At 39.3% G+C, this 12,519-nt stretch overlaps 1 protein-coding gene across 6 annotated transcripts in view; it reads right to left on the bottom strand.

Moving 5' to 3' along the window:
• MLLT10 (MLLT10 histone lysine methyltransferase DOT1L cofactor) overlaps positions 1-12,519 on the bottom strand; it is a 248,288-nt gene that overhangs the window by 197,891 nt on the left and 37,878 nt on the right. For all 6 annotated transcript variants that reach the window (XM_082853775.1, XM_082853770.1, XM_082853772.1 and 3 more), the window contains one exon: positions 385-439. In XM_082853775.1, coding sequence (XP_082709901.1) covers positions 385-439 — 55 coding nt within the window. The remainder of the gene's footprint in view (positions 1-384; positions 440-12,519) is intronic.

The raw sequence follows: 12,519 nt of genomic DNA, 5'->3' as shown, positions 1-12,519 counted from the left end.
TAACATGCATTAGAAACATCATTTGTCTAGCAATACGCAAAACAGGAGGAAAAGAATATAAAACAGATTTTTATCTCTAACGAAGAAAAAAAAGAGTGGCTTATTTTCCCAACACTAATATAAGAAACTGTATCCATTTAAAAAAAAAAATCAAGATTTTAATTAGAAGTATCTGGATCATTCTGCACCAAAACAAAACAAAACTTAAGTTTGTCCAGAAAGTAGAAAAGCTGTTTCAATTTTTAAAAATTAAAAATTACATCCAGTACTGTTAAAAATATTTGAGCAGCAAACAGTTTGATATAATATGAATTACCAGATATTTTAAAATACATCTGCACTCCAGTGTTCAAGAAAATTTTTCTCAGAATTCTCTGCACTTACCGCCATTATCTGTTCTTTTTAAAGCTCCATCCTTATGAGGACACAGTTCACATCTCTATTAAAAGGGGGGGGGGAAACAAAGAGATTTTTCAGATTACCAAAGTATAACATCTTCCCTGTAACTTGAAAACTATTAAAAATATGGTAGTGGCATTTGTACTAGTTGCCACCAAGAGTGTATCAGAAAGATCCTCACAAAGTAATTCTCCTTGACATTTGGTCTTCCTCAGAGTACCAGACAACAACTTTTAAAAAGTAATTTTACTTAACATTTAAATTCCTGCCACAATTTTTTTTCTAATGTTATATTAATAAAAATAAAAAGATTCTCTCAACATAGGATTGGGGCACAGTTTTTAACCTGTGCCTCTACTCCTTTGCTTTCTGAGTAGAATCAACCAGGATTATTACATACTCAGTTGGATCTGGTTTCTCCTGAAATAAAGAGCCAAACTCAAATTCAGAATTTTGATTCAAGTAGGAAGGCATGATCTCACATGTGCTTACCTGCCTTTGGAAGAAAAGAACTGCTCTAATTATTCTAGTTACTCTTTTTATTCACAGCCCAATGATACTCAGAATTATTATGGATCCCTCTCTACCACTCCCACAATTTAAAACCAGAAATAAACACCAAGCCAGTATTGCCATTTCTTTTTACTACTGACAAGAGGACTGAAATAATTGTAAAAATAATAAAGAGTTTCAGTGGCACTGCCTTACTGTGAAGACTACATTCCTAGAAATCATATATGATACTTATTATTTGTACCCTATCTTACTCTCCAAAGAGGTTTGAAGCATATAATATAGTAATATAAATGAGTTACACAGTAAAATATGAGCAAGAAATTAAAATAAAATAGTGAATAAGCACGCAATAAGCTGGTAGGGGGGTTAAAAGACAAAAGTACTAAAAATCATCTATATCCACAATAAGCAGTTAAGGGATACACAAAACAATTAGATGTAAACTATGATATCAGAAACAGTAATCATGGGCTTCCCCGGTGGTGCAGTGGATAAGCATCCATCCGCCAATGCAGGGGATACGGGTTCAAGCCCTGGTCCGGGAAGATCCCACATGCTGCAGAGCAACTAAGCCCGTGTGCCACAACTACTGACCCTGTACTCTAGAGCCTGCAAGCACAACTACTGAAGCCCGCGTGCCTAGAGCCCATGCTCTGCAACAAGAGGAGCCACCGCAATGAGAAGCCCGCACACTGCAACAAAGAGTAGCCCCCACTCGCCACAACTAGAGAGAAAGCCTGCGTGCAGCAATGAAGACCCAATGCAGCCAACAATTAATTAATTTTTTAAAAAAAAAACAGTAATCATGAAGGGAGAATACAGATGCAGGGTTTTTTGAATGCATTTGAAATTAAGAGATCAGCAACTTAAAACAATCCCATATATATATATATAGACTGCTATACCAAATCCTCATGGTAACTGCAAGCCAGAAATCTATGATAGATATACACATGAAAAAGGAAAAGAAATCCAACCATAACCCAAAAGATAGTCATCAAATCATGAGAAGAAAACAACAGAAGAAGAAGAATGGGAAAAAAAGACCTACAAAAACAAATCCAAAACAACAAAATGGCAATAAGAACATACATATCGATAATTACCTTAAATGTAAATGGACTAAATGCTCCAACCAAAAGACATGGGCTGGCTGAATGGATACAGAAACAAGACCCGCATATATGCTGCCTACAACAGACTCACTTCAGATCTAGAGACACACAAATACTCAAAGTGAGGGGATAGAAAAGGTATTCCATGCAAATGGAAAAATGAAAAGAAAGCTGGAGCAGCAATACCGGTATCAAACAAAACAGACTTTAAAATAAAGACTGTTATGAGAGACAAAGAACACTACATAATGACCATGGGATCAGTCCAAAAAGAGGATATAACAATTGTAAAAGTATACGTACCCAACATACAAACACCTAAATATACAAGGCAAATACTAATGAACATAAAATGAGAAATTGACAGGAATACAATAATGGTAAGGAACTGTAATTCCCCACTTACATCAATGGCCAGATCATCCAGACAGAAAAGCACTAAGTAAACACTGGCCTAAAATGACACATTAAAGCAGATGCACTTAATTGATATATATAGATATGTATATCTATATATATGAGCACTCCATCCGAAAGAAGCAGAATACACATTCTTTTCAAGCGCACATGCAACATTCTCCAGGATAGATCGCATACATACTAGGCCACAAAACAAGCCTCAGTAAATTTTAAGAAAACCGAAATCATATCAAGCATCTTCTACAACACTGGAAATCAGCTGCAAGAAAAATCAGCTACAAGAAATTGGAAATCAGCTACAAGAAAAAAACTATGAAAAACACAAACACGTGGAGGCTAAACAATACGCCACTAAACAACCAATGGATCACTAGCGAAATCAAAAGAGAAAAGCAAAGAATACCAAGAGACAAATGAAAACAAAAACATGATGATCCAGCAAGTTCCCTGGTGGCCTAGTGGTTAGGATTCCGGGCTTTCATTGTCATGGCCCAGGTTCAATCCATGGACAAGGAACTGAGATCCCGCAAGCCACGTGATGTGGTCAAAAAAGAAAAAAAAAAACACAGGATGATACAAAACGTATGGGATGCAGCAAAAGCAGTTGCAAAAAAAGGGAAGTTTACAGCAATACAAGCTTGTACCTCAGGAAACAAAAAAATCTCAAATAAACAACCTAACTTTACATCTAAAGCAACCAGAGAAAGAAGAACAAACAAAACCCAACATTAGTAGAAAGAAAGAAATCATAAGGATCAGAGCAAAAATAAATGAAACAGAAATGGAAAAAACAACAGAAAAGATCAATAAAACTAAGCTGGTTCTTTGAAAAGATAAACAAGTGATAAACCTTTAGCCAAACTCATCAAGAAAAAAAGGGAGGACTTCCCTGGTGGTCCAGTGGTTAAGACCTCCACTGCAGGGGGCAGAGGTTCAATCCCTGTTCACGGAATTTCCACATGCAGTGGCGTGTGGCCAAAAAAAATTAAAAAGAAAAAAGGGAGAGGGCTCAAATCAATAAAATGAGAAATGAAAAAGAAGTTACAACTGACAGGACAGAAATACAAAGCATCATAAACTACTACTACTACTAGCAACTATACACAACTAAAATGGAAAATCTAGAAGAGATGGACAAATTCTTAGAAAGGTACAGTCTCCCAAGACTGAAGCAGGAAGAAGTAGAAAATATGAACAGATCAAGTACTGAAATTGAATCAGTAACTTAAAAACTCCCAACAGGAAATTCCCTGGCAGTCCAGTGGTTAGGACTCTGCACTTTCACTGCTGAGGGCCCGGGTTCAATCTCTGGTCAGGGAACTAAGATCCCGCAAGCTATGCAGTGCAGCCAAAACAAAAAAGTTAAAATACATAAAAAATAAAAGCTCCCAACAAACAAAAGTCTAGGACCAGATGGCTTCACAGATGAATTCTACCAAACATTCGAATATTTAAAGAAGAGTTAACACCTATCCTTCTTAAACTATTCCAAAAAACAGCAGAGGAAGGAACACTTCCAAAGTCATTCTATGAGGCCACCATCACCCTGATACCAAAACCACACAAAGACATCACCAAAAAAATTGCAGGCCATTATCACTGATGAACATAGATACAAAAATCCTCAACAAAATAGTAGCAAACCATATCCAACAATACATTAAAAGAATTATACACCATGATCAAGTGGGATTTATCCAAGGGATGCAAGGGTTTTTCAATGTCTGCAAATTAATCAATGTGTCATATAACACATTAACAAATTGAAGAATAAAAATCATACAATCATCTCAATATATGGAGAAAAAGCTTTTGATAAAGTTCAACGTCCATTTATGCTCCCCAGAAAGTGAGCAGAGAGGAAACCTACCTCAACATAATAAAGGCCATATATGAAAAACCCACAGCTAACATCATACTCAATGATTAAAAGCTGAAAACATTTCCTCTAAGATCAGGAATAAAATAAGGATGCCCAATTTCATTATTCAACATTGTTTTCTAAGTTCTAACCACAGCAATCAAAGAAAAAAACAAAAAAAAGAAAGAAAAGGAATGCAAATTAGAAAAGAAAAAGTAAAAATGCCACTGTTTGAAGATGGCATGATACTCCACATAGAAAATCCTGAAGACGTTACCAGAAAACTACTAGAAAAAAAAAAAAAAAAAAAACTACTAGAGCCCATCAATGAAATTCAGTAAAGTTGCAGGGAACAAAACTAATATACAGGACTTCCCTGGTGGCGTAGTGGTTAAGAATCCACTTGCCGATGCAGGCGACAAGGGTTCGAGTCCCGGTCCGGGAAGATCCCACATGCCACGGAGCAACTAAGCCCATGTGCCACAACTACTGAGCCTGTATGCCACAACTACTGAGCCTGCGCCCTAGAGCCCGTGACACAACTACTGAGCTCGCATGCCACGACTACTGAAGCCTGCGCACCTAGAGCCTGTGCTCTGCAACAAGAGAAGCCACCGCAATGAGAAGCCTGCTCACCACAACAAAGAGTAGCCCCCACTAGCCGTAACTAGAGAAAGCCCACGCAGCCAAAAATAAACTAATATACAGAAATCTGTTACATTTCTATACACTAACAACAAACTATCAAAAAGAGAAATTAAGGAAACAATCCCATTTACCACTGCATCAAAAAGAATAAAATACCTAGGAGGTAAAAGACCTGTACTCAGAAAACTATAAGACACTGATGAAAGAAACTGAAGATGACCCAATCAGATGGAAAGATGTTCTTGGATTGAAGAATTAATATTGTTAAAATGACCATACTACCCAAGGCAATCTCCAGGCTCAATGAAATCCCTACCAAATGAGTAATGGCATTTTTCACAGAACTAGAACAGATGATTTTTTAATTTCTATGGAAACATAAAAGACCCCGAATAGACAAAACAATCTTGAGAAAGAAGAACAGAGCTGGAGGAATCCCACTCCCTGACTTCAGACTGTACTACAAAGCTACAAAACAGTATGGTACTGGCAAAAAAAAAAAAAAAAAAAAAAGGACACATAGGTCAATGGAACAGAATAGAGAGCCCAGAAATAAACCCACATACCTATAGTCAATCTATGACAAAGGAGGCAAGAATACACAATGGAGAAAAGACAGTCTCTTCAACAAAAGGTGGTGGTAACGCGGGACAGCTACATATAAAAGAATAAAATTAGAACATTCTCTAACACCATATACAAAAATAAACTCAAAATGGATTAAAGACCTAAATTTAAGGCAAGATACTATAAAATTCCTAGAGTAAAACAGGCAGAACATTCTTTGACATAAATCACACCAGTTTTTTTTTAATCTGTGTCCTAAATCAAAGGAAACACAAGCAAAAATAAACAAATAAGACCTAATTAACTTAAAAGCTTTTGCACATCAAAGGAAACCATAGACAAAACAAAAGACAACCTGCTGAATGGGAGGTTGAATGAATGGGAGAAATTTTTGCAAAGATGTGACTGATAAGGGGTTAATACCCAACATATATAAACAGCTCATGCAACTCAACATCAAAAAACCGCCCAATTGAAAAATGGGCAGAAGGGGACTTCCCTGGTGGCACAGTGGATAGGAATCTGCCTGCCAATGCAGCGGACACGGGTTCGAGCCCTGGTCCCGGAAGACCCCACATGCCGCGGAGCAACTAAGCCCGTGCGCCACAACTACTGGGCCTGCGCTCTAGAGCCCACGAACCACAACTACCAAGCCCGCATGCCACAACTACTGAAGCCCACATGCCTACAGCCTGTGTTCCGCAACAAGAGAAGCCACCACACTGAGAAGCCCGCACACCGCAATGAAGAGTCGCTCCCGCTCGCCACAACTAGAAAAAGCTCACGCACAGCAACAAAGACCCAATGCAGCCAAAAATAAATGAATTAATTTTTTTTAAAAAAAGGGGGGCAGAGGGCTTCCCTGGTGGCGCAGTGGTTGAGAGTCTGCCTGCCGATGCAGGGGACACGGGTTCGTGCCCCGGTCTGGGAAGATCCCACATGCCGCGGAGCGGCTGGGCCCATGAGCCATGGCCGCTGAGCCTGCGCTTCTGGAGCCTGTGCTCCGCAATGGGAGAGACCACAACAGTGAGAGGCCCGCGTACCGCAAAAAAAAAAGGGGGGGGGGGCAGAAGAACTGAACATTTTTCCAAAGAGGAAATGCAGATGGCCAACAGGCACATGAAAAGATGTTCAATATCGCTAATTATTAGAGAAATGCAAATCAAAACTACAATAAGGTATCACCTCACACTGGTCAGAATGGCCATCATTAAAGTCTACAAATAGGAGTTCCCTGATGGTCCAGTGGTTAAGAATCCGCCGTCCAATGCAGAGGACACGGGTTCGATCCCTGGTCAAGGAACTAAGATCCCACATGCCACGGGGCAACTAGGCCCATGCGCCACAACTACTGAGCCCACGCACTCTGGAGCTTACACACCACAACTAGAAAGAAGCCTGCACGCCACAACTAGAGAGAAGCCCGCGCACCGCAACAAAGATCTCGCGTGCCACAACTAAGTCCCAATGCAGCCAAATAAATAAATTTTTAAAAATATTTTTTAAATCAATGAAAGCATTCTGTGAGAATCAATGCACTATATGAAATTTACAATAAAGACAATAGTATCATTCATTATAAAAAAAGAAAAATACTGATTCAATTACTTCACTTTTACAGAGCCAAAGGAAATATGATAGAAATGGCAATTATTAAGTACTGTGTCATCTTCATATCACACACTTTAATTTCAAGATATGAAAAGACATGTGTACAGAAATATTTTATTTCACTGTTTATGACTATAAAGTTTTTATTATAAGTCCAACTGTATAACAATGAGGGAACTAATGCTATATTCACAAATATTTTAAATGAGTTATAAAATGCAGAGAAGAAAATTCTAAAAGAGAACTACATGCTAATAAGTAAAATACTATTACTATGTCTTTACCTTTAGTCTTCTACTAAAGGTAAAAATAGATATATAGAAGACTTGAGAGAAAGAAATAACTACAGACAAAGAAGGTTAAGTTATAATTAGAGGCTATACCCTAAGCTCAGGAAAAAAGTATCAGGTTCTGGACAATAGAGATTCCAGACCCTACAGTAAACTAATCCAACCTGAAAAGTTTCACAGGGCAGGCTGCAGCTGTACATGTTACTATTAAAGTTCCACAGATGCATTCTCATTTAATAAGTGAGAGGTACTGTTTAAATGCACAAGTAAATCCTGTAAGAGAGTACACAGACTATAAGGAGACCAAAAAAAAAAAAACACACACACATTGAAGATCTTACTTTTTTTTTCTATTTTATACATAGTAGTTTATATCTCTTAATCCCCTGCCTTGCCCCTCCCCTGCTCCTTCCTTCCCCACTGGTAAACACTTGCTTGTTCTTGGTATCTGTGAGTCTGTTTCTCTTTTGTTTGTTTCTATATTATTTTACTATTTATTTGGCTGCATCGGGTAGCAGGATCTTCACTGAGGCATGCGGGATCTTTAGTTGTGGCATGTGACTTCTAATTCCCTGACTAGGGATCAAACCAGGCCCCGTGCACTGGGAGTGCGGAGTCTTAGCCACTGGACTACCAGGAAAGTCCCTCTGTTTTGTTATATACATTCATTTGTTTTATTTTTTGGATTCCAAGATCTCACATTTTAACAAAGGGGGGGGGGGAAACGTTTTAATTGAAACGGTCCAAACAAGCAGAAGTTATATAAGGTGGTTCCTTCTTTTTTACATCACGTAGTATACTAAGAAAGCATGCAACTACTTTCCATCTTTATAACACAGGCATCAATTTCCAAATACTTTTCCTACTTTACTTTAGATTATTTTCCAAAATATAAAACTCAGTATACTTCACTAAATCAAGTTCACCCAAAATAATGACTTTTAGGAGGCTGTGGCTATTAACAAGCCATTCAGGGCTTCCCTGGTGGCGCAGTGGTTGAGAGTCCGCCTGCCGATGCAGGGGACACGGGTTCGTGCCCTGGTCCGGGAAGATCCCACAGGCCGTGGAGCGGCTGGGCCCGTGAGCCATGGCCGCTGAGCCTGCGTACCGCAAAAAAAAACAAAAAAACAAACAACAACAACAACAAAAAGCCATTCAGCTATACTGGTTTACTCAGACTTCGAACACCACTGTATTACAGAAAGCAACAAGATAATAATTATTTTTTTATAAACAGTATAGGCTAAATAAGAAGAATAAATTCAAGCTTTAAGTTTGATCTTCCTCATATTATATAAAAGATGTAATTGTGGCATTAAAAAAGTATGTGTAGGGAGGGGCTTCCCTGGTGGTGCAGTGATTGAGAATCTGCCTGCTAATGCAGGGGACACGGGTTCGAGCCCTGGTCTGGAAGGATCCCACATGTCGTGGAGCAACTAGGCCCGTGAGCCACAACTACTGAGCCTGCACGTCTGGAGCTTGTGCTCCGCAACAAGAGAGGCCGCGACAGTGAGAGGCCCGCGCACCACGATGAAGAGTGGCCCCCGCTTGCCACAACTAGAGAAAGCCCTCTCACAGAAACGAAGACCCAACACAGCAAAAATTAATTAATTAATTAATAAACTCCTACTCCCAACATCTTCTTTAAAAAAAAAAAAGTATGTGTAGGATAAAACATTTACCATCATTACTTCTTCTTTTAGGCAAAAGATAAAAATACATATTAATTAACCTATTTTTTCTTGTGTTTTAGAAAGACTCGTGACTACCAGAGTAGAAATAAGCACCCAGAGCACCCAGGCTGGGGTCTCCATACAGCATTTCCCAAAGGAACCAGAACTGCTGAAAGAAGTGGATGATTCCAGGTCTAGGTCAAGTATGCCCTGAATACCTCATTCTATCAAATAGCAAGGAAGCTATAAAAGACTGCTTTAGTCATATGAAAAGGACCTATGGTCCAACCTAAAGAGGCTCCTGATGGCCAAAGATGAAATCATCTAATGCTAACAGAGATAAAAACTGCAATAAACTGAAAACTACCAAATATTTTTAAATCCATCATAAAATGAATTTCTACTTCAAAAATTGCTGAGTGGACTACCCTGGTGACACAGTGGTTAAGAATCCACCTGCCAATGCAGGGGACATGGGTTTGAGCCCTGGGCTGGGAAGATCCCACATGCTGCGGAGCAACTGGGCCAGTGCGCCACAACTATTGAGCCTGCGCTCTAGAGCCCATGAGCCACAACTACCGAGCCTGTGTGCCACAGCTACTGAAGCCCACGCACCTAGAGCCCGTGCTCTGCAACAAGAGAAGCCACCGTGATGAGAAGCCTGCGCACCACAACGAAGAGCAGCCCCCGCTTGCCGCAACTAGAGAAAGCCCATGCGCAGCAACAAAGACCCAACGCAGCAATCAATCAGTCAATAAATATTAAAATGAAAAGAAAAGGAAAGAACTAAACAGGGAATTCCCTGATGGTCCAGTGTTAAAGAATCCGCCTTCCAATACAGCGGATGCGGGTTCGATCCCTGGTCGGGGAACTAAGATCCCACATGCCACGGGGCAACTTAGCCTGAGCACCACAATCACTGAGCTCGCACGCCTCAACTAGAGTCCGCGTGACGCAAACTACAGAGCCCATGTGCTCTGGAACCCACTCATGACAACTACAGAGCCCCCATGCCCTGGAGCCTGCGTGACACAACTAGAGAAGAGAAAACCCACAGGCCACAACTAGAGAGAAGCCCACGTGCTGCAACAAAAGATCCCACATGCCTCAACAAAGATCCTGCGTGCTGCAAATAAGACCCGATGCAGCCAAAAATAAAGAAAATAAATCTTTAAAAACAAAAAAGAACTAAATAAAAATTCCTAAACTTAAAAATATAATACATGAAGTGAAAAATTCATTGGATGGGCTTAACAACAGAATCAAGATGACAAAGGAAAGAGTCAGTGAGCTTGAAGCTACATCAATAGATAGGATCTATCTGAAAAAGAGAAAATGGTAAAAAAAAATGAACAGAGCTTCAGGGACCTATTGAACAGTATCAAGAAGCCACCATGTATAATTGAAGGCCTGGAAGAGGAGGAGGAGGTGAGGGAGAGAATATGAATATGAGAATATGGCAGTAAAGAAAATTTTGAAAAAACAATGGATGAAAATTTCCTCTATTTGAAGACAAATTTATGGATTCCAGAAGCACAGTGAATCCCAAACAAGCAAAACCGCTTCATGAAAAGCAAACAGAAGTCTTCAAGAGGCAGCCAAAAGAAAAGGACACACCAAAGACAGAGAAACAGTGATTGAATTAATAGCTGATCTCTCATCATAAACTATGGAAGTCAAAACAGTAAAACAAACATCTCTAAAGTGCTTGAAGAAAAAGAACTGTCAATCCAGAATTCTGTATCTAATATATCCTTCAAAATGAAGGTGAAATAGACGTTTTTAGGTAAGAAAGAGCAAACAGAATTCATCACCAGGTGATATAGACTACAATAAAGGCTACAAGAAATTCTTCGGAATAAAGGGAAATGGTACTAGATGAAAAACACAAATCTTCAGGAGGCAAAGAAGAACACCATAAATGGTAAATATCTGGGTAAATATTGCGTTGGCCAAAAAGTTCGTTTGGGTTTTTTCGTAAGAGCTTATGGAAAAATCCGAACAAACTTTTTGGCCAACCCAATATAAAAGACTTTTAGTTCTTAAATTCTTAAAAATACATATGATTACTGAAAACAAAAATTGTAATACTGTCTTCTGGGGTTTATAATATATGTAGCTCTAATATATATGACAATAGACAATAGCATAAGTAACAATGGACAGAGGTGATGTGATGTAAAAGAATCTCTACAGTTACAAGATTTCTACACTTTACAAGAAGTGATACAATATTAACTATAAGTGGGTACGCTAAATAGACTGTAAAAAAGGTAAGGAAATATACTGAAATTGCTAGAGAAACACTAAGAAACTAATGCAAACAGAAATAGCTCTATAAAACTGGTACATTAAAAATTCTCTACATGCAAAAAATTAAGTTGGACCCCTTATGCATATGATATATAAAAGTAACTCAAAATGGATCATATACTTAAATGTAAGAGCTAACACTATAAAACTCTTAGAATGAAACTGGAGTAAATTCTTCATGACTCAGGGCTGGATAATGGTTTCTTAGATACAACACCAAAAACAGAGGCAACAAGAGAAATAATAGATAAATTGGAATTTTCCAAACCTAAAACCTTTTGTTCTGCAAATGATACCATCAAGTAAAAAACCCCATAGAGGGCTTCCCTGGTGGCGCACTGGTTGAGAGTCCGCCTGCGAATGCAGGGGACACGGGTTCGTGCCCCAGCCCGGAAGATCCCACATGCCACTGAGCGGCTGGGCCCGTGAGCCATGGCCGCTGAGCCTGCGCGTTTGGAGCCTGTGCTGCGCAACGGGAGAGGCCACAACAACAGACCCACGTACCGCAAAAAAAAAAAAAAAAAAAAACCCATAGAATAAAATACTTACAAGATATATATCTGATAAGGGACTTATACCCAGAAAATATAAAGAGCTCTATAACTCAATAATAAAAAGATATATAGGGACTTCCCTGGTGGTTCAGTGGTTAAGACCCCGTGCTTCCACTGCAGGGGGCTCGAGTTTGATCCCTGGTTGGGGAACTAAGATCCCACATGCTGCAAGGCATGGCCTAAAAAAATAAATAAAATCTTAAAAAAAAAAAAAAAGATAAATATCCTAATTAAAAACTGGGGCAAGGATCTGAATAGCCATTTCTCCAAAGAAAACACATAAATAACCAAAACAAGCCTGTGAAAAGATGTTTAACATTCATTAAAGAAATACAAATCAGGCTTCCCTGGTGGTGCAGTGGTTAAGAATCCTCCTGCCAATGCAGGAGACACAGGTTCGAGCCCTGGTCCAGGAAGATCCCACATGCTGCAGAGCAACTAGGCCCGTGCGCCACAACTGCTGAGCCTGCACTCTAGAGCCTATGAACCACAATTACTGAGCCCACATGCCACAACTACTGAAGCCCGCGTGCCTAGAGCCCGTGCTCCACA

Source organism: Leucopleurus acutus (genome assembly GCF_964270905.1).
Source record: "Leucopleurus acutus genome assembly, chromosome: 1".
NCBI classification, from domain to species: Eukaryota; Metazoa; Chordata; class Mammalia; order Artiodactyla; family Delphinidae; genus Leucopleurus; species Leucopleurus acutus.
This window is presented reverse-complemented; position numbering and strand designations above follow the sequence as displayed.